The sequence below is a fragment of the Nipponia nippon genome, unplaced genomic scaffold (assembly GCF_047370975.1).
Source record: "Nipponia nippon isolate SJK-2023a ecotype South Korea unplaced genomic scaffold, ASM4737097v1 scaffold_4, whole genome shotgun sequence".
Taxonomy (NCBI): domain Eukaryota; kingdom Metazoa; phylum Chordata; class Aves; order Pelecaniformes; family Threskiornithidae; genus Nipponia; species Nipponia nippon.
Window position 1 is genome coordinate 100940538 of NW_028262358.1, and position 23616 is coordinate 100964153.

Genomic DNA, 23616 nt, shown 5'->3' on the forward strand with positions numbered 1-23616 from the left:
AGTGATTTTAGCCATCTCATATTAACCTTGCTGATACTCATTTTAGTTTTGCCTATTCATCACTCTTATAGCATTCAATATTTTTAAAATCCATTAGGCCAATAAGAAGTTCTTAGATTTTTTTTTTCATTACTTAACTTTACACCAAAAGAAAGAAAAGAAGCATTTTATCAAATGAGTATCTGCATATTCCATTTATCTGAAACAAATACTAACACTACTTATTGATATGACATTTTGTTCTCAAATGCTAGTATTATTAAAAAACCTGGGCATTTGGAACAAACAAATGACTGCAGCTATATTTTGGATATAGCAATAGCATAAGCTGTGTCTTGCCAGTAAAAATAAACTTTCTTGTTGGATTTCAGTGTCCTATTCAGTGGTATATTTCAGACACTCCAAGGAAGCAAATTTTCTGCAGTGATGCATAACATTAGATCCTTTCATCACTGCCAGTTTCAAAGTTACTTGTTCTACAAGGTAGTCTGCTCAAAAGCTTGTTTCCCAACAACTTGTTTCTTCAACTTTATGTTGAGTCAACTAGATAACTACAGTTAAACAATAATCAACTCTTCGGTTGTCATCAGCTAGAGTTGGTCAGACACCTTCAGGATTACTTTGTGTAAGATGAGACATCTTTTAAACAAGAAACATTCTAGGATCAAATCAGATATGCATAAAATGACACCACCAGACATTTGGCCAATATCGTAAAAGTTTCTCAATGGTACCATGCAAGCACTCTTGTAATTTGTAGCTTCAGTCACTCATCTCATTGCTACACCCAGAAGCAATCAATTTGAAAAACTTTCAATGACCACTTGTCCACTACCCCCATTACATCAAATATTTTCCCCAGACCATAAACGTGTAGGTAGTTCCAGTTCCTTCACTGTTAACTATAAATGAGCTTGTATGCTTCCACTTTGTGTAATGCACGCTAGTTTAATATTCATTTGTGGCTCAAAGTCAGTAACATTTAAAGTATCAGTGTTTAAAATATGTGCCTATTCAAAGCAACTACAAAATCAAAATTGGAAGGAAAACATAAAAAGATGTTGTCCCCTAAACCGATACAATCTGTTTAAGACAGTCTACAAATGCACATATCAAATATAGACATCAAGTTACTTTCCTGAATGTCTGGCAAGATGCTTCATGTTTTATAGTTACAGATTTTTCAGGATATTAAAATTTGTTTTGCCATGAATAAAATATTTTCAAAAAGAAGGATTTGAAGCATCTAATGATGGCCTGTTTCACCCTAACTGTTCCGCAGCATGAGCTTAGATTCTTTGTAAAAATTTTCTCTTCTCTCAAAAATCTCTTTAAGTTCCATGTTGATAAATTTACCTTCACACAAATCCAAGAGCTACAGAAATACAAGCCAAGATGAATCCATTTAAAAACAAAACTGAAAGAATTTCAGTTAAGTCCATACTGTCTTCTCTGTGAAAATATAGTTTTAATTATCCCTCATGATGCTTAACTGTTTTTTTTCACATGGTTGAAGAGTTTCTTCTATTCACTCAGAAGACAGTATTTTAAGGGTTTTTTTTGAGTGTAAAATTTATTCCAATCGCATTTCTAGTGATGTGATACTGTTAGATCCTTTAAAAGATATCTATCACTTCTCATATCCCTCTAAAAATATGAAACAACTTTTTATTTGAATAAAAATGGCAGGTAGCTGATTATTCATAATGAGACTTTCTCTGATGTGTTTAAAGTACAAGATGTTTACATTTGTGACATGCAACAGGTGTTGTGATAAATGTAACGTTAAGCAATGAAATGAGCACTCAACCCTCATACCAACAGATTAACACCACTGTAATTAACTTGTTTGAATACATTTTTGGCTTTATGATTTTTAGTTATTTCACTTTGTCCTCCCTGTGCAAAGCAACAAAGAACTATGTATTCCATTGCATGAAGGGTTTATTTTATCCCTGCAATCCAGTATCATCAACTTATATTTCTAGATCAGGGAAGCCACCTGCTGACATTCATAGGCATTAATCCACAGTGTTTATCCTTACCAACTCTGTATGAGAAGATTCTGGAACTATCCTCAATTATGGGTTATCGTGTCTCAAAACTCAGAAGTTCAAACCTATAGGCCAGTTTCATAAACCTATCTTTATGCGCTGCATTTGAATATGTACAACACACCAGAACTCCTGGGTTTTTTGGGTTGGTGGTGGCGTTTTAAATCCAAAAGGCTTGTTCCTGAAGCCATTAAAGATTCCTGAAAATCTTACTTATCTTCCCCCAGTGTGCCTGCAGCTGCCATTACAAACTGCTGTCTTCATGGCTCTTGCTAGTTGACAGTACAATTTTAGATAACTTTGATTAGATGTCTTCTATGTCAAGAGTACAATAAGCATGCCTATATAAATATTATAGATAAAGAAAATATGAGTACTTGTAATCTAAAATTGTGATATAAAAGCACCTGAACAAAGTCATTCTTGATTTTAACTTCAGCTAAAACAAAATAAAAGACACTCAAACTGCATGAGGTTTTGAAGAAAACAAATGCATAGCACAATAGCACAGCAGAGAAATATAGAATCTACAGCTTGATTTATATTAAATTAAAGAAACTACAAATGACAAATTAAAATAACCATGGAAGTAAATAATGTTAACACACCTGGTCATATTTCCTAACGATATTTTTGTACGGCTTTTTTAATATTCACCATCACATAATGAACTCCAAATGCCTACTGACATGCATTCAATGTAGCGAATGAGTTATAAGCACAGTGTTCACTGTAGTATATACACTGTTATATAACTAAAGTATAATATATAACTAAAGTACTCAAAACTTTCCGTTCAGACATTGTCTAGGAATTACATTCAGCAAACATCTAAAATGTTTTTAAAGAGGTATTAGATTTCAAACTCTTTTTCTATGAAAACCACTAACTGCAAATTACATTGCTTCCCAAATTAAGAGACTTACAGCTAAGTAATGAACTTAACAGATTATACTTACAACAGATTCCCAGAACACCAGCAATATGATCTGAAGCCTCATATTGGAACTATTCAGTGCAAATCTGCATATACTCTACAATGACTATAATTTAAAGTTTTTTTTTTTTCTTTTTTAGATATGAAAGGTCTGGAGATTCACATAGTCACATTTCTGGAAACATTAGTCCATTAAAATCCCTAGGAAATGGCATTTCTTTTGCATTTGTATTTTTAACATAAACTTTCTTTTAAGATTTAAATAAACTTTAGAAAATTTTCATAATACTGTGATTTAATAAAATCATATTTTTAAAAATATTTGTGCTATTTCTCTCATACACTTTTTCCTTTGGGCAAAGGAAACAAACTAAAATTTTCTAACTTCACTTTTTACTTTGTCAAACATTAGCAAAATGTTGCAATGTTTAAGCTGCAGCCATTGGAAAAAAGTGTTTATTAAAAATTTGTATAATGTTTAGTTGTTTTTAAAAAGCTTCAAGAACATATTGTGACTGGTACTAGAGAAGCTTTGCAACATAATTCTTTACAAAAATTTAGACAGTCTAATTCTGTTCAAAATAATATCCTCTTAAAATTGCTTCACTAAGCATTTCCCAGGGATCTCCAACATTGGCTTTTTTGCATGTAGGTATGCATAAAAACAATGGAAAATAGATCTTAAATAGACATATCAATAAACATTTAATATATATTAACAGGCAATTGCTTCAGGAAAATATGAAGTAAAACTCTTCAGTGCAACAGTCTGGTTGCACCACATAAAATCTTTTTGTGAAGTTCTTTCTACTTTTCAATCAAAAAAACCCAACATTGTCTCTATATGAATTCGCACAGTCAAACTGCATCTGGAAACCTTTAAAATTATTCAAAAAGCATTCATGACGTGGAAGAAAGTATGTGCTGCTATTTTATTGATATTTGAGTCAAATTGTATTATCAGCCAGCTGAAATGGATGGATGAAAGAAGCCATCTCAAAACACTGAATAGGAATTTTCTCCATCTACTACTTAGCTTTTGCTACTGTTAAACACCTCACAGAGCAGGCTTTGCAAGCAGACACCAAGCAGAACCATTCAAAGAGACCACCTTTGACGGCAAGGCCAGGTTTGAAAAAGGGGAACAATAAAAAGAGAACCTCATATTGTTTTTTGTTTCTCTTCAGTATATAATAGTTATGTTGGGATCTTTTCTTAAGAGAAATGAATCAAAACTAGCACTACTGTATAATGCTCTTGTAGCGTAATTACACAGGAGAAGGAATCAGTACCAACAAATCTGATAAATCTCCAAGCACCATTTCTGCAGATAGCCTTAGGAAGAACCATTGACTGTAGTTTGTGGATGTACGTTTAGCAGCTTTAGACAGATTTCTGTGGCAGGGAATGAAACTGTGCTGGATGGATGCTTTAGCCTAAAAAGTGACTGTCTTACAACATTTCTATAGGACATGGATCTAGAGTGAAGCTGACTTATACGTTCTACATAATACTTAGTTATTAGTTATGCAAATAATACATATGCATATATTTACGAAAAGAAAGTGAACAAATACTTAAGAAAAGTAACAAGCAGTAAGATGCAGGCAAGAAGTCAAATAATAATTTTAACCCAGCGAAGATCACTGGTCCATGGAGATTAATATGTCATCTTCAGAACGTTTAAAAGGTTGAACAGCCTAGTAATTGCACCTGCTCAGAACTTTTACATATAAGAGGACCAAAATCTGTGATCAATCTCTTTGAAACTCCACCAATAGCTACCAATGAAACACCTGTCTATTTTATTTCATTTATTTCAATTACCTCAGACATCTTTTAGTGCTTTAGGAGTTCCCATTCTCAAAACAATTCAGTGCACATTTTAATTTTATTACTTGCTACTTACTGATAAAAAGATCTCCTATTTATTTTCCTGATCAGTTTTATATTTACTTAAAAAAAACTTTTACAAGGGAAAAACACCTAAAAAAGATTCAGTGCTGACCCAGTCCTCTCACTTTTTTTTTACATCCAAACTAAACTCAAATAGTAAGTTAAGAAAGTTAGCTTTACCTAAACCTAGAAGAAAATATAGCATAAATCTTTATGCTGCAGAAACATCCACTGGGGATGATCCACTATAAAACAAACAAAAAACCCTACCCTATTTAATACCTCCTCCAAAAAGGACAGGCATTTTTTCAGGTTACTTCAGCGGCTTTTCAACTAAAAGAGTTTGAGCTGGCTTACCAACCTCCCTTGCAATGTCAACTTGGCACAGACTCTGTCACCACAAGTTACCAGAAAGCCGAGTTCCACGGTTGTATGTATTGTCTTTGAACACCATTCTCATAATATTTCAAGAAAAGTGAGATTCAGGAAAGTTTTAAAATTGATAGTGCATAGAGAATGCATTTCTTCTTTGCACGTACAAAGGCACTCAGCGATTCTCCAAGAAAAAGAAAGAGCTTAACAAATATGTCCAGTTCAACTGACCTTTTGGAGTCTTCTAGTTTTTCTTAACCCCCCATTGTGCTTATTCTTTTGTTCATTAAAAACTCTGCAAGAGCCATCAGTAACGTGACACTCTGAAACTTCGTTTTCATCACCTAGAAACCAAATTTAGAAACTTGAAATGAAAAATGCAATCTTGTGAAATGAAACTGCCACCAATTATTTTATCATAGCACATAGAACTATGTACAATTAAGATACCTAAGTTAATAATTCATACCAGTTATTTTTCCATTATATTTCAGTTACGGAAAAAAGAAGGACACTCAAGCACCTGACTTCATCTTTCAGTATCTGATCTTGTAAATAAACTAGTTGTAGAGCTCCCAACTTCCAATATTTTGAAAACTATACATTAACTACAAGTAGAGAATCAGCTAAATTGCTTTCTATTTATTACAAAATTTGCAATTTCTCTGAATACATAGATATTTGAGACTTTCAAGCAGCAGTGGCTAGATTTTTACTTTCTTATTGAAACGTCAACGCTTTCAGTACACATTGTGTTTATCTGAAATGACCTGAAGGTCTGAAACGTGTTTTCAAACACTTTGCAAGCAAATCTAGCAAGCTGTTAGCAGGCAAGAATTGCGTGCACCTGCAGGCTTATTAGTCCTATTATTTATAAAAAGGCACCATCCATAAGAATGTACTCTAATGTGGCTGCCAAAAAGCAGTATTTTTCATCACTTATTTTGTGAATTAACATACATTTAATTCTTCAGGACTGTCAGGATGACTTTTAAAAGCACTAAATAATAAACTTTTGAATAATTTGAGAAATTAGCTTGATTGCATAAGATTAAAAACTTTGATCTATCTTTTGATCAATGGAGTTTTAATTACTGAAGATTTAAGTAGATAATTTTTCCCAATCCCCCATCCCATCCCCCATTCATTTTTCATTTCAAAGAAATGCTTGAGACCACTTAAAGAAAGTTTAATAATTAGTGATTAAAGTGGCCTAAATACAGCTCCTCCCAGATAAGCTGCTTCTGATTACTTTTGGAAAATACTGAAGGGTACTATCCGTATTTACTAGTCTGACTGCATCTAGAACTAAGAATCATTTGTTTTTCCTCTGTCAGCTACTGAAACTCTTAATCTTTGAGGTGACAGAACAACAAATTACAACACAAAAAAATGACAAATATTTTCCATTACTGATTACTTATTTTAAATTATAACCTTTAAACCACTCAAAATTTTATCACTTCACGCTAAAGTTACAAGTTTCACATGCATTTGCACAGTATTACAGTAATTTTTGTGTAATACAAGTAAACTTGGCTTTCAGGTACAATCATTAATTTAAACTCAATATTTAAATACAAAGTGTCGTTTAACAAAGGGAGAACTAACTACTTAACTATGTTAATTTTATTTAGTATTGCACTGAGGCCCATCATCTTCAATCACTGAGGAAGACTGATGGCAAGTAGAAGAGGAGAAAAGATCTTGCCACACAACAAAAAAAAGCTAATAAATTTAAATTTAACTCCTTTTACGTGGAAAACAGAATTTTTAAACATGTATTTTGAATCTTAAAAAAAAAACACAACACAACGACAGGACTGCAAAGGATGTCAGGAGATCATCTACTCCACTGCTTTACCCTGAGCAGATGGGGGTAAAGCAAGGTGTGTCTCCGTTAATTTCCAGTAAGTTATTTCGGTCACTGTAAAAGGAAAATCCACCATTTTGGGTTTTTTTGGAGGGGTGGGTTGGGGTGGGGGGCAGCAAGAAGTGGTGTAATATTCCTTTTGCCACTCTTTGCCTGAATGCTCAAGCTCTGCAGTTCTTGTCCCACTTGGGATTAAAAGTTGCAAGACCTGTATGCTTGGACCTCTTTCATTCTCGTTCGTTCTTCGTATTTACAGGAAAGCAGGAACAGGGGATGAGGTCCATCACCTCCTCTGATTATCAGCTTGAGGATCTTATGTGTTATATAAATACGGACTACTCTTTGCAATCCAGTTCCTACTTTTTGTCTCCTGACCATCAGGACTTCTCAAGCACTTTCCATCCTATAGGTCTCAAGCTTCACGGTCTATTGTCTGTTTTTCCCTGATTGTTTCTTTTTAAAGCAGTTGCTCAGTCACAAGTAAGGAGTTTTCATCTTTTGTAGCTTTTCCTAGGGTATTTCAGATAAGGTCAACAGAACTTTTTGAAGCAATTCCATCCACTGTTAGTTATCCCTAAATTTAGTTCAAATACACACCTAACTCATGCCACTGTGGTCCATTAGATCCCCTGAATTCTCTTCTAAAACGTTGCTCAATGACTGGTATCAAAATCAACAACTCTGATAGCCCTCTGAAGTATTATAACAAATTAGAGTGAATTTAATCTGCAATTTAAGCTTCTAGTAATTCATGATCATTTATCACGTGAGACGTTTTGAACCAGAATATTATCTTAAAAATTCCATTTGCTACCTCCTTTGAGTTAAAAAACAAAGTAATGATTAAGCACAATGAGCTAGCTTTTGTTCAATCAAATCTATCATGTCTCTCTAATAAAAGTTTTATCTATAATATAGTGTTCTACTTTAAGAATATCATAATGAAGTGTCACTGAAATTAAGTTATATCATATCTACTATTTTGTACTTACTCAGTTATTTACCCCAACTATGAAGAAAGTAAGCCTGACGTTGTCATCATTAGTAATCCTTCAGGTACATATACACAGAATACTTAATAACTTGTGTTGTTATTATTGTAGCTATGCCAGCATGGGCAAATAACAAGTGTTTGCTATTCAGAACAGAATTTCTTCAATTCTTCTGAAAGCTTATGTGCCCACCAGGTTCTCAAAGAGAACCTGTTAATAGTTTAAAACTATTTTATCTAGCTTGTTACGTGCTCTAGGACAAGTGTCATCAGGCTTTGTAAATTTGACTACATCAAAATAATCCTCAACCTGTTCCTCTATTCAGAAATATGTCCTTTTTTGTTTTAATAATTAGTTACAATTAAGCTTTTTGTGAAGATAATCAAAACAAGGAATCAAGCAAGAAATTATCTTCTTCATTCCCCCATTTGTTTTGTAAAAGGACATAATAAAATGTCAAGAGAGGACACTATACAATATTTTTAGTGAGCTTTTCTTCTAAAACAGAAGGAAAAAAAAAGGCACATCAAATCTAAGGAAGTTTTCACGTGTGTGTTTTTAAAGACATAAACACTATTTCAGCAGCATTAAGCACCTAGCACTTCAGGTAAAACTCATTCATCTAAATTAAAACTTCATCATTTTTGCATCAAGTAACAGAATGAGATTTCAGATTCCCCATCTTAACATTGAACTACATTAATTACACTATAATGGGTCTTAGTTTATGTTTTTTGGCCAACTAAGATAATATTTGCTTCCCACATTCACCATAAATATCTAAAATTCACTCAGCTCAGCCTTAAGTTTATTTTTAAGACTGGAAATAATGCTCAGTCCCAGTTCAAATTTCTAAACAATTTTAGGATGATAAAAGCTTAAAAGAGCGTACTCTTGCATTCCTTGCCCAATATTATTTATTGTTGTAGCTTTCAGATGAAAAGTCATAGGAATTCATCAAATCTGAGCAAGTATTGGCATTCTAAACCATGTGGTTCAAGTGCCAACTTACCCTACTATCAGCCCTACTAAAAAAGTTCTAAGCAGATGGACTGGATTTCAAAGTAAACCAATTTACAACGTGAAAGACAAAGAAGTTCTTAGACCCTCGTAGTAACATAGATCATTAATTTTCATAAAAGACAGTATTATTGCATTTCCATAAACTTATATTCATGACAGAGAAAAGCCACTGTTTTTCTCACTTTGTAACTGCTAAAAATTTAGGCACTGGCACACAAAACCCAGTTACACAGCACTTATTGATTAGAGAGCACTGAAATTTATCAGGTATGGCTGGTTTAATCAGAAAGGTAGAAAATTTATTTCATCTCCAGAAACAAAGCTGAGAAAGAAAAAGTGAATCCGAATAGGAAAACATCTTTTAATATTCTTATAATGCCTAATTAATTTCAACTCTTGTATCTGTGACAGTTCTCTACTTGATTTATGACTTGGAGTAAGGTAAAAATAAAAAGCCACGTTTATGCCTGTGCTGTTCAGCAGAACAACTGGACAGCCTTGAGTGTACCCTACAAAGGAACCTGAAGTTTGCTACAACATGAGCATCAGGACTTGAGAAGTTCACTTCAGATTAGCCTGCATATTAGACTTCTACTTTAAAATCAAATGTTCTAAGTAGTCCGTGGAAAGAAAGCTTATCAAATCTTACTTCTTGTCATTAAAGACACTGGGTAAGACTGCCACTGACCTAAAAACACAGGGGAAAAAATGGGAAAGAAAAATGTTTGATATTTAAAATATATACAGATATAATTAAATTTTATATGGATATTTGATTACTCCTAACTGTATATATATATAACTGAAAAGAATTCTTTAGCTTTTAAAAATATACTGTATTTACCAGTTTATCATGTGCAACATACAGAAAAACAAAGCAATTTACTATTTATTTACTAATTAACAGGGACAAGAAATAACTTACAGTCAAGCAAAAAAAAAGAAATATTAAATCTATATTTAATAAAAATCAATGACTCCACCACAGTATCACAATAGTAAGTTTAAAACAAGATTTTAATTTTCTTCCACAAAACTTGCATTAGAGAAAATACATCTTCCATTATTGAGTCCTTCCATTTTTAAGTGAGCTCATTCGAACTGTCAGACTTGAGGTTCTACTTGACTACACAACAGATGCATGAAGCTGAATACATTATATTTGGGATCACTCATAAATCACAAATATTATTAAAATCACTAGAAATACAAATTGAGACTTACAGAAGCTCCTAAAAAAAAGGATAAAAAGTATAAACATCAGATAACTAGTTTGCTGAATGCTGTTCTTTTTTCCTCTCCTCCAAAATCTGTTCTTAAACAAGTTGTCCAGCAAGAAAATAAAAGCATAACATGCTAGAACATTGATCATAATTTAATCACTAGAATGTAAAAGTTAGAATTACCTCTAAAATTAAATAGCATACCTAAGTTTAAAAGTAGTAAACATTTTGTCCTCCCCATTTGTTTTCATGATTGTTTAATGAAAAACGGACTGTTCTCTGACATTAAGAAATACATAATTTAAGGATCATCTTCTAGTACATTACCACATGGCAAAAAAACCCATACAGTGGGTTCATACATTTATGGATGTACATTTACACTTGTATAGCATCAACTTTTTTTTTTTTAACTGTGTTATAATGATGCACTCACAGTTCAGTAACTTATTACCCACAGATACAAGCGCAGTGACCATTCAACATTTCCACTGGATGATTTCATAAATCTGATACAAAGTTTGCTGAGCCCTTTAAGTTAATAATTAATTTTATATAATTCATTGATGCACTGCTGCAGAATTTTCTAGGGAAAACAAAATGACCGAAATATACAATTATAATTATAAATATTTAACCCTATGTAAACCTTGACAAACAGAGCTCAAAACATCAACAAGTGATTATCCCAATGCAAGTTAGGAGCATTCTTCAGGGAAGTTCCCAAGATTCAATAGTCTAATATACATTTATATTGAAATAACTTAGGCTAAACCAACTTGAAAATGCTCCAATATAAAAAATACTCTTAAAATTATTATTAAAAACTAAGATCAGTTCCATATAAAAAAAGCCATGGTTGAAAAAGATGCTTACATTGCAACTCTTGCACATGCCCTCAAATGTCTTATTTAATCTTCATCATAGCACAAGTTAGAAATTGCTCAAATATTTTTTTCCACTAGAGATTTTATGCCCTTAACTGCAATTAATCTAAAGTAGCAATTTTAACTTGTGAAATAAAAATAATTTGAACAAGAGACCCTATGATAAGGAGTTACTTATAAACAATTTACAAGACCACCTTAACATTTAAAACAGAAAGACCTTGGTTTCTTAAGCAGATTTTAAATAGCAGCAGAAAGTTTACCGAATACCAAGCATTAGGGGAAAAGAAGGCTCACATACTTTTCTTGCGTTTTGTGAGCAGTTTCCTTATCTCTTGGGGACTTCTTTGTGTTTGTAATGTATGGGAAAAAAATAAAGGGTGTTCTTTTGGATCCTATGCACTCATTTATTTTACACAAAAATAAAGTCAGTACTGCAGCATTTTCTTCTTTTGGTGTAATTCTGAAATATTTTTCCCTTGGGAATGGCAGTTCATTTTGCAATTTAGTTGCATGAGTGTATCTAATGCAGTATGATATCTTTTCATTTTCCAGCTCTATGTAGCGACTTACCAGTGGTGTGAGTACAGTAATTCACATTGGTTCTGTAGGATTTTTCATGAGCATGCTGAAGCAGCCTATTCACATCATCAGAATCTAGAGCTTCTGCAGTGTCAGCTTTTTCACCATCTGACATATAATTTAATGGCACACTTCCAGGATGTTCAGCTGGTTTGAAGTTTTTCTTTACTGAAACATCATTTGCTGGAATAGACTTTTCCCTACTTTTCTTGGGAGTAGTATGTGTCTTACAGAAACTCACATCAAGTGAGTCCATGCTTGTAAAAGAGTCTTTGCAAAAAACCTCAGGAGGATTCTGTGATTCCTTTCGTACTCGTACCTGTACTTCATTTTCATTCAAATTAGATGATGAAAAGAAATCTTCATAAGAAGCCTCTTCATCACAAAAAGACTTGCTATATGCAGTAACTGCTTGCAAGAACTCTTTAGACCCTGATGCACCCAGTTCTGAGGTAGCCGGTTTGAAACTAGATAGTGTTTGTAGTTTCTTCCTCTTCTTGTTTTCAAGAATACAATCATTTCTGTCAACAGGGAAGCTTCTATCCAATGAACACATATTTAAGTCTTCACTGTTCATAGGTGAATTAGAGAGACTGCCAGTCAAAGCAGGAACAGTATTTAACTTGACTATTTTTTGGGACGGAGTAACATGACCCAAGCCCTTGATTTGTAGAAGAGAACTTCCATTTGCAACTGAAGTAGTCATGCTATTTTCATCTTTCTGATTTTTCTCTGGAAACTTTTTTAGATCTTTCTCTTCTAAAGACAATTTATCATCCAAAGTGTACTGCACAATCTGGTTCTTTCTTAAGCTTCTTCTGCTATGTTGTTTTGGTGTTAAGCTCTTCTGCTCATAGCTATGTGAGGGAGAATTCACTGATGCACTCATGGATACATGAATATCAGCCCAAGTATCACAGGTGTGTTTTACTACCTCTGTTTTCCGTCTCTTTAATTTATCAGTTCCCCAAAGACAATCATAACTTGAGTTCAAGCAGTCTTCCATCTGTTCTCCTGCAAAACATGAAAAGTGGCAATATAAATGTATTTAACAACAGAAAAAGTACCAAATATCTTAGTAAAATACATATGAAATTACTGAAAGAAGAAAACAAGGACTTAGCCACTTCTCTGGATATTATATAGCAAGTCATCAAAAATTAAACAGAAAATGGATTAGAAACAAAGCACATTCTATGCTGACGAGAAGCTACAATAGCTTTAGCTATCATATCTTCTTCTGTGGTAACAAGTATCCATAAGATCTGTTCTGCTTTCTTGAAACAAAGCAGCAGAGGAATTCCCTTTCACTCTTGCATTTGTGGAGAAAACCAGCATAATTTTACACTGATAAAGGTAACTATAGTAATACTGGAAACTCAATAATCATTTTTAGTACCCCAGCATTACCACCACCTTGTAGGTTTTGCAGTTAAGATGAAATTAAATATAACATCATATTATCATACCACATATATCAACACAATGTATTAAAAATAATTAGAATGTGGAAAAATATATCATTTCTTGTAGCTATTCTTATGAAATTATTTTGGGGGAGATAATATACAGAATTATTCATAACTCTTCACAATAAATTCCTCTGAAACAGGCTAGTATCTTTGATTATTCAGAATACATTTTTAAAAATCCCGTTGTTCTACAATCTGATTATTGCAATAGATGCTTTTGTTTAAATACACGTTGAGTGCAAAGTTTCAGCAATTCTCCTTCTGTAAGAGCTCCTGTAGGTTTTAGGGGAAGTCTTGATGTTATTTGCTTACTAAATATAAGTGATATTTTAAACATATGGTGTAGCTGGCTAAATTCAGAAAAATGAAATATATAGAGATGAAAAGAGAAGTTTCATATGACATGATCAGACTCCCATAATGACAACTGAAAAAGTCTTAACTTCAATCCTCAAATTAAACTTGATTCTTGGACTTTTTAACCACTATTAACCAAGATACTCTCATGTATCTCACAAGCACAAACAAAAGGGTCACCATCACAGAGCATCAGAGATGGAAGCTACACTGAATATCATCACAGGATGTGGAGGTCTATTCTTAATGTAAAATTACATTGTACAGTTGTAATGTCGGAGGGACATACTCAAGGTAAAGCTCTCAAATCACGATGTTCAACCTCATCAGCACACACCTAATTTACCAAAATAAAAAAGTTTGTTCGCACAGCTATGCTACTTCCAGTATTAAGCTATTACTTCTCCCTAACATTGCATGAAGACATACCCAGCTGTCTCAGGCTACAAGATCCTGCCCCTGTTCTCATGTAAGCCAGCATGACAGAATTCCTGTATGATGTCAACAAAATACAACACTTGAAAACTGCATGAGGCATAGCTTACTGTTGGGGTAGAATGGAGAGTACGCAGACCACTCAAGTGGCCCTCATTATGAATTATAATTCTCCTTACTTTTCTACTGAGATCAAACACCAGCACCCGACTTCAGCTTTTTGCTCATGTGACTGACAGAAGACAATGGGTATGTACTTCAGACCTCATGCATACACGATTAATGCTGTCAAGATGCCCACTGACATAGCTCAACAGCCTTCACAATAATCTTCTCCCTTACATCCTGCTACTATGCCAAAACACAGGAACAAACCCCTAACTTTATGAGAATAAGAACCTTGATAACAAATGACTTGAATTCACCTGCAACCATAAAACATTCTAAAAGCTGATTTATTTTTACTCTTGTTATTTCTTTGATCACTGAATACTTAAGCTGGAGAACACATTAAGTTTCCTTTTAAATTCAGGGTTTTTTTGATTGAAAATTTGGAAGACATTTCAGTTCTCTGAGGTCTCTCTCTCTCATTCAGTTCTCTTTTTTGCTTCCCACATCACGCTATTTAGTGTGCACTCTGTATTCTATACGAGATCACTGTAAGAGCAGAGATGACTAACACCATGCCAGGACAAGAAGCCATTAATGGGGAATGGTGTGAGGAAAGAGGAGGAAGTGAGGCAAGGAACACAGCAGTAAGGCAGAGCATTAACCCAGTGTGATACCTCATGCTCCATTTTCCTTGAATTCTTACTTGTACATACTTTGCCAGTTAAGAAAAACTAAAATAATTCAGCTTTAAATATAAATGATAGAGCAAATATATACAGTTCCCATTTCAGTATACTGTACTTTCCAATTAAGATATACAGGCCATGTATTATTTTTAATTTCTGTAATATATAAAGTTGTGTTAGTTACCTGGTAACAATGCATCTTCTGAATTAGTTAAGACACAAGTAGACAGCGGGCAGTCTCCTGGTGAACTACTTGGAGACATCTGAGACATTTGTGAAGCTAGGAATTTGTAAATAATAAACTCATTAGCCCTATTTGCAAACATACATATTTCCACACCATCTATTCTTATTTCAAAACAGCTGAATCGTAAGAGACAAGCCATTACTTTGCCAGCTAACTATAACCATATAAATAATTATAGACTACAACAGTATCTCAAATTTACATACTAACAAAAAAGCTATTAGGTATTCTACAATTTTAAGCAAATTTTTTCTAGATAACTCAGCACCACATTTTTCTGAAACTAAAGAATGATGGCAAAACATTTAGAAAATATTATAGAAATTTCTAAGTCAGTTGAGGCATTTTACTAAAGAATCTGTCAAATTCTGCAATTAGCAGCAGAGCCTTGATATAGCAGAAATGCTTTTCAAAACATTTGAAGGTATTACCTTAAAACTCAAAGAGAAAACAAATACAAGCCACGCTAAAATAAATGAGATTTAATTTTTCATCCATGTATCACTGATTCTTTACTTTCCTCCCACAATCATTTTTGAAACTATAAACCGACAGTCTAGTTGACATAGACTTCTTAAAACTTCAAATACTACAGGTTCCCACCCCATGATGTTTCACATTTCAACAGCTTTTATAACTGACAAAACCTAATGACTTAGACCTCCATACTTTCACGGTAAGGTAATGCAAACACTAAAAAATGATTTGAAAACTGCAATCTAGATTTAATTTACCAGGATCTGCATTTTGACGTCAACTAGATTTATTCAATTAGGTCATTCAAATTAATTTATTTTTTTAAATCCTGTTCTTCAGTACCTGGACAGATGTCTCATCAGTTTTGGACTCCTTTTTAAACTGTTGGCCTGGGAGTAATAACATTACAATCTTTGTCAAGTAAAGCATTCACATTAAAATTTAACAGGAAATAAGATGAGTCTCACTGTAAAGTTTGATATTATCACAATTTGGTTAATCTGCAAGTTTAGAAAGTCTAGCTTAAACATTAGTCGTCTCAAGCAGTCTTGTGATTAAGAAATTCCTTTTTGCAATCATTGTCTTCCATGACTTCTTGTGCCCTATGATGGAAAGAAACTAAAAGCATTCACACCTACTTGAAGCCTGGGAAGAACGGAGGACATGCAATCAAGTAAGATATGAAAAAAATTCTGAAGGGCAGAGTAAGACAAGTGTGCCAAAAATTCAGCAATAAAGATGGTAGCCATTTGTGCATGTTCATGGATAAGCAAAATGCAACTTCTTACCAGTAAGAGAAAGATTTTCTCTTTTTTCCTTCATCTCCTTTATTCTTCTTTCCATTACACTGCATTGATCTTTTATCTTATTAACAGGGCTGTATACAAGTGAACCATTGTCTTCAAACAGTAAAACCGGTACATCAGTTTCTACACAAAGAAATTGCATTTGTACATTAATATTTACATGCTATAACAGCTTCAGGTGAAGTTTCATTTTTTTTCCAAAAAACTTGAAAAAATTAGGTTCCTTATACCTAACATCACTACAGATGCCTCAATACCACAAACTTGCAAAGAACTCTGTAAAAAGTAAGTCAACTTTATTTCTCATGGTGAGATGCATGAAAGTAAAAAAAACAAACCTCAAAACCCATCAAGTGCTTTAAAGAAATAACTTAAGATATTTGAATCTTAGTCCAAAGTAGTTCTTACCAGCATTAATTGCTATCTTTTGTACAGCTAATTCTTTAGCCATCTGGTCCAGTCTTCTCTGCAGCTTTCTATCATTTTCTGGAGTTTTTTCAACAAAGTCTGTTGGCTGCATACATTTGTGCTACAACACACACAAAACTATTAATTATATGGTATAAAAGTGCCATAAGTACCTACACTTCCTATTTGGCTACTTTATCACAGTATTTATTATCAGTGTTTAACTCTATGCTACTTATTATCACCTCCTTGAGAGTCATGGGTAATTGTAGAAGTTAACATTCTCCGAAGTGAACTTTAATATGAAATAAGAAAGAACCTAACAGATTTTTTTAGGTTAGATTTTAGTAAAAAGAAGACTAAGTCACCATCTTTTCTTTTTAGCTTGTAGCAAAGCTAAGGCTTGAAAGATTTTTTTTAAATACCAGGATTTTAGGGTTTGTTGCAACTCAGTGAAACATAAGCCACATTACAGTCATGTTTTTTGATTAGTTAATCATTATGTCATTTTAATTTCAATTTTCATTTCTTTATTCACCAATATAAAAACTCTAATTCTATTATCCTTTCTTCATATAAGATGTCACATCATCACAGCCATAGCCTACCTTTAAAAACCTACTCAGATGAATAGATAAGAGTTTACAGAATGTTCCAAAAATAAACAGTTAAAATGCCTGAGATCAGGAAGTCAAGTTCAAACTTCAAAGTTTACTACTCCAGGCCCATTTAACAAAAAAAAGCCAAAACAAACAACAACAACAAAAAAATTACATACTCACTTTTTTGATCAGTAGTGGTAATCCTTCATTTGTGTCTACTGCAGGAAATAAGGATTCATCAACATGTACTCCAGTTTCTCGACACCTGTATAAAAAAATAGAGCAGCCTTGGTTTTTTGGTGTTTTTTGGTTTTTCTTATTTTAGGAATGAGAACCTTTACTGCAAAAAGAGTTGTCTGAGCCCTCTAATAATGAAACACCAACGCTTCCTAAGTATGTATCTTTAGCATAACTACTGTAATGCTAAAAAAAAAAAAAAAAGTCTATCTATTACACATCAAATATAGGACATGATACAATTTTTTTGTCCTAATGATGCCCTCTAAATTGCTGTTCTGAAACTCAAAAGATTCCCACTCATACGTTATTTTCCATGCATTCAAAAATCACTGTATTAAGTCCTTCTGGCCAGATCCTCATGAACCTCAAATCTTGCCCTGACTTTTGTGAGGACTGTAGGCTTTCATTGTTCACTAGCTAACGAACTTAACCTTAACTTGATCACTGTGATGACAGTAAACTCCCAACTACAATGTACAGAATGCCATGGCGGGGGGGGTGGGTGGGGGGGTGGGCAGGAAATTTTTCTATTAAGGCAAATGAGGAAGGAGGCTTCATCTGATCCTGGGTTTTACATCTTACCCATTAGTCTCAGTTTTCTGCCTTCTCTTTGTATATGCAATGCTAAAAACAGCCTCTTATTGAGAGGCAATCTACATTTATGCAAACTTTTTTTTAAGTTACAAACCCAAAAATCCAACTGATACCATACCCCTAGTTTTTCCCGTCTTTTCAAATTCAAAGACTGACTTGAGAACGGTAGGACTAATGTTATCTTGGAATATGATACAATCTACTGTATTTGTGAACACTAAGGATTAATATTGAGACGAGAATTTGGTTATTAGGTATTATATAGGTAAATACAGTTTTATTCTCAAACAATAAATAATAAAATCAATTATGGGAAAGAGCATGGAACCTTAATAGACTACACTAGAATTCCTGCAGAAGTCATTCAAAACTGTGATTCTAGTGACACCTAGTGATCTAACTGCTATAAAGTTTGTATCTGTAGAATTATAACCTAATGCTTAGTTACTTAGTTTTGAATAAAGATGAGCCAAACCACTACACGTATTTGTCAAATTAACTGAGTTTAGAGTTCTCTGGAGCATCAAATAGAGATGATATTCAACATGCTGGACTTCAGTGGCTATTATTAAATTCTGGATAATAATCAGCATAGATGTAGACTACATTAAAATTTACATTAATTCAGAGATTTCATTGATTCAGAGAAGCTAAACAGAAGAAAATTTGACCATTAAATATCTTATAAGAATTTTTTACTTTGCAGACAAATCTGAGTGTAAATGATTTATCTATATTATTTATGACATTAAGTGAGTTACTGTACTAAGAATACACAGGCAGAGCTCCCCAATTATGGGTTTGATTTGGAAGTATTAAATGTTCTTAATTTGGACACAGATTGTAGCAATTCTGTCTTATGTAGGGTTCTTTTTGTTGTTAGGTTTTGATTTTTTTTTTAGGTTGCTCATTGAGGTATTTGTGTTGAAGAAGCACTAAAAGAATTTTTTTCAGTGATCCCAAAGCTGTCACTCATTTTGCATTAAAATTACAATTTATTTGCATGAATCTTATAGCAAGTCCATGATTTTGTGCACTATTTTTAAAGTTAGACATATCTACCATTCTTAGAAAACAAAAAAAGGTAACAAAACACTTAATTTTTTTAAAATGAAAAATACATTTACTCTGGAGCTAGGAATTTTTTTGAATTTCAATTGTCATCTTATTTTAAAGTCTTCTTCCCAATCAAATTACTTCCTATTAAATTGTAGAACTGCATTCGGTTTAGATGCTCATACTATAAAGCAGAAGCTTCCAATACAAGTTTGAGGCAGATCATTGGAGAGAGCACTGGAAATCCAGTAAGAGTTCAATAAGGCAATGTTCACTACATACCGGTACAAACCCTTGTACTCTAATAATTTGTGGTGGCTTTTATGGAGAAAAGTGAGTATTATGGTATTTTTCAAATCATAGGGCACATTCATCTGAGCAGCTCAAGCACTGCTCGGGGGAAGATAACACCAGTGTACACACATAAGAGTTTGAAAGTAGGGGTCCACTACTTGTTAAGTGGGAGAGTATTTGGGACAAAGCTGAAGAATCAGGAAATGCTGGAGTAATTGTTTATGATTTGCTTCCTTGTCTGGTGTTTTCAGAGCTCAAATATCAAAAAGTAGCATCCAGATTAAATACCATATACTGCAGCATCCTGTTTCCAATATCAAGATTCCCAAGAGCGTTTAAAAATATGAAAACATAGCCAAACATTCCCGGTTTACTTTGCTATGTTCCACAGATTTCTGGTTTAGAGATTATCAGATGCAATACTGTATTTCGGTTTTGATAAAACTAAATGTTTAATTGCTTCAGCACATTTTTAAACCCATGTAAATCTTTGCTGACTATGATTTCTCAACAAGGAGTTCCACAGCCTAACCACGTTTTGCTAAAAACCATCTTCTACTGTTTTCTTTGAATCTGCCTCCAGACAGATTCATGTGATGCTTTCAAATTCTTCTGCTGGAAAGGAAAACATACAATCATTCCCTATACAGCCTCTGCATATGAACCTTTGTGCTCACAAGAGTCTCTCCCCCTCCACTCCCACTTCTTTGAAGTGGGAAGAATTCTTGTTTCTTCAATCACATCTTGTGAGAAAACTATTTTATAACTTCAGTCATGCTCATTGCCATCTTCTCTCAACATTCCATGACAAAATGCTGACATCCCAGTACATGAGGTTTTATGTTCTATTTAATTTGATTTTTGACTACTGCTGAGGTAGTAATGCCATGAAAACATTTACTGTAAGTCCCAAAATCTTAATTTTCCCCTCACACAATGTGATGACCATCTTCCTTCTGACACACTTAAGAGGACTTATGCTTTAGTCTCCTTGACACCAGCAAGAATTTTATTCCCTTCACTGTCTTAGCTTCTTCTTAACAGAACTTCTTCCATTTTAAGTAGACTCCTTTTTGAAGTTGAGCACTGTCACAGAACTTGGGTTTTGCTGTTCCAGTATGAACACTGATGTTATACTGTGGCCATACTTACAAGAAGGTTCTTTGCATTAATTTGAACAACCATTCACAAACCAATTAAGACCAAGCAATACCTAAAACATTTGTCTTCACGCTGCACTCCAACAGGACTCACCCAATCCTCAGTCTACACCAGAAAGTTGCCCTTTACTATTACATTTCCTGAAATGACATTTCACAGCATTTCTGACCATTTTGAGAAAGTTCCACTTGCTATTGAACCAAGCAGCTGGTTAATCAAGCCATCTTTTTTCAGTAATGCTAAAACTTCAACTCATATGAATTCTGCATTATTTGCTTACAGTTATCAGTCCCAAACTAAGCTTCCATTCATGCAGGACCACTATTTTACTGGCACAGACTATTCTGTCCTTCCTGTTTACGCTGTCCCAGGATTCAACAACCTGTCTTCTGCCTACCAGATTCCTGAGATATTGATACACCAGGCATATAATTTAAAGTCAGGCACTTCGGTTCCCTCATCTTATTACAAAAAAAATTTAGCACGTATGCTAGCATAGACTCATTTTAATTTTGTACTGTCTGTGCCTCATTTGACTAACCCTATGACTAGTGAGACTATTCATTACTATCTCTTATGTAAGCTTCTACTGGTCCCGACCTATACTTTGCTCAAGGGTATGATATTCCTATGAATTCTGCCTAGAGTATACATGTTGTAGTTTAACCCCAGCCAGCAACTATGCACCACACAGCCGCTCACTCACTCCCCCGCAGTGGGGTGGGGGAGAGAATTGGAAGGGTGAAAGTCAGAAAACTCCTGGGTTGAGATAAGAACAGTTTAATAATTGAAGTAAAATGAAACAGAATGATAGTAGTAGTAGTAGTAGTAATAATAATAATAATATAATACAGTAATAATATACAAAGCAAGTGATACACGACACAATTGCTCACCACCCCCTGACTGATGCCCAGCCTGTTCCCGAGCAGCAACCCCTTCCCCCCCAGCCAACTTGCCCCAGTTATATACTGAGCATGATGTCATACGGTACGGAATAGCCCTGTGGCCAGTCTGGGTCAGCTGTGACCCCTCCCAGCTTCTTGTGCACCACGCAGAGCATGGGAAGCTGAAAAGTCCTTGACTGGTGTAAGCACTACTTAGCAACAACTAAAACATCAGTGTGTTATCAACATTATTCTCATACTAAATCCAAAACACAGTGCTATACCAGCTACTAAGAAGAAAATTAACTCTATCCCAGCTGAAACCAGGACAATACATCAATCTAAGTTGTATGTTATTGTGTACCTTTTGGCAGTAACTTCAAACTAAAAGGCAGGAAAAAAAAAAAAAAGATTACAGAGAAGTTCAATCATAACGCACAGCTTGGGTGTGCCCCCCCCCAGTAAAATACATCTCTCTATTTCAGATGATTTCCCCAGTTCCAGTGAACCTCATCTTCTAAGCCATATAGCAAGATCTTGCCCTGTCCAGACCATGATGCTAGGAACTCTTCAAAAAATACCAGGAAGATGCTAGCCTTCTCTTTTGTACCAAACAGCTTAAATTTTCCCTCCAAATCCTTTCTCCCGTCTCTTCCTTCATTGCTGGTATCCAGCAACAGTTAAAGTTTCTCGAGGCTTTTACACCTGGATCTCAAAGCTCCATGCTGTCCCCTACAGTATTACACATACAGCTGTCTCTATGTCTGAGCTTTCTACAGCATTCATCTACTCAATACCTTCCAGGATTGCAGAGGAGACTTTTGGGGTCAACTGCTATTACAGAGACAGCGTTTCTGTATGACACATCCTAGACTCTCCCCTGTAAGGCACTCTCATTCTTCTTCCATTGCAGGTGCTACTCACCTGGACTTTTGTGGGATTCTTTTTACTATAGCACATCCAAGTCCTTAAATACTTCATAGTTCCTGTAACTAAGGTTTCAAATTCCATATTTATACACCTAGCCATCTGAAAAGCATATTTAATTTTATAGCCAAAGACTCCGACTGAAATGACCATCATTCTCACGCACTCAGATAGCACCAGGTCACAGAAAGATATATTCACATAAATAAAATTCTGCATCACTCATTTTTGAGAACTTAAGGTATTTCTTCCTTGGTGTTAAAGCTGGCTGGTTTGTGCAGCTGTAACTTCTATATCTGATATTCTTAAAAAAAAAAAAAAAAAAAAAAAAAAGAAAAATCCTGCTTCTGCAGAACTGCATGAACTACTTTTTTGGCTAATGGACTGGCATCACAAGTTTTGCGGTTGTATTGGCCTACATTTAAGTGGCTGCAGAGCTCAGTTTTGCCCCTCCCTCCCCCCTTTTTTTTTTTTTACTTTTACACTTATCAGACTTCTTTTTTTTCATGCATATTACAATTGGTATAGGAAAGGGCCTCTTAACTTGACTTATATCCTGATTTCCATCATCACAGCAATTTATCAACTGGAGTGTTTGAATATAACACATGCATATTCTTGAACACTGTAAGTGTTTTCACACTTCATCTAAGTTAGGCCTCACAACCACTTTGTAAACTAGAGAAGAAGCTACGGACTAGTAAATTCTCATGGACTGGCTGCACAGCTGAAATTCGAAAATTTTTTTTTTTTTAAATTTAACTTTTTCCGTATGGTAGTTGAGAATCTTCAAGCAGCGCTGTTCTGAACCTGCCAAATGTCAGGCATAAACCAGACTACATATGGATCTTTTTCCTTCTTGCTAGGAGATATTCTGTCTACAGGAGTTAAGCAGAGAAACAGTACAATGTCCCTGATGAAATGTGCTTTTTCATATGAAAATGGAAGAATTCTATTCAACATAAATATCTGGTCTTCACTACCTATTCATGCCATCTGAGAATAAAGGAGTGGAAC

General features: G+C 34.2%; 1 protein-coding gene across 3 annotated transcripts in view; it reads right to left on the reverse strand.

Moving 5' to 3' along the window:
• MCPH1 (microcephalin 1) overlaps nt 1-23616 on the reverse strand; it is a 132793-nt gene that overhangs the window by 101708 nt on the left and 7469 nt on the right. For all 3 annotated transcript variants that reach the window (XR_015708895.1, XM_087777115.1, XM_087777114.1), the window contains exons 4-9: nt 17621-17705; nt 16839-16959; nt 16413-16553; nt 15085-15180; nt 11831-12853; nt 5491-5603 (exon numbers count right to left, since the gene is read on the reverse strand). Coding sequence is in view for 2 of the 3 variants with exons in the window: in XM_087777115.1 (XP_087633241.1) it covers nt 5491-5603; nt 11831-12853; nt 15085-15180; nt 16413-16553; nt 16839-16959; nt 17621-17705 (1579 nt within the window). In the remaining variant the exon portion in view is untranslated. The remainder of the gene's footprint in view (nt 1-5490; nt 5604-11830; nt 12854-15084; nt 15181-16412; nt 16554-16838; nt 16960-17620; nt 17706-23616) is intronic.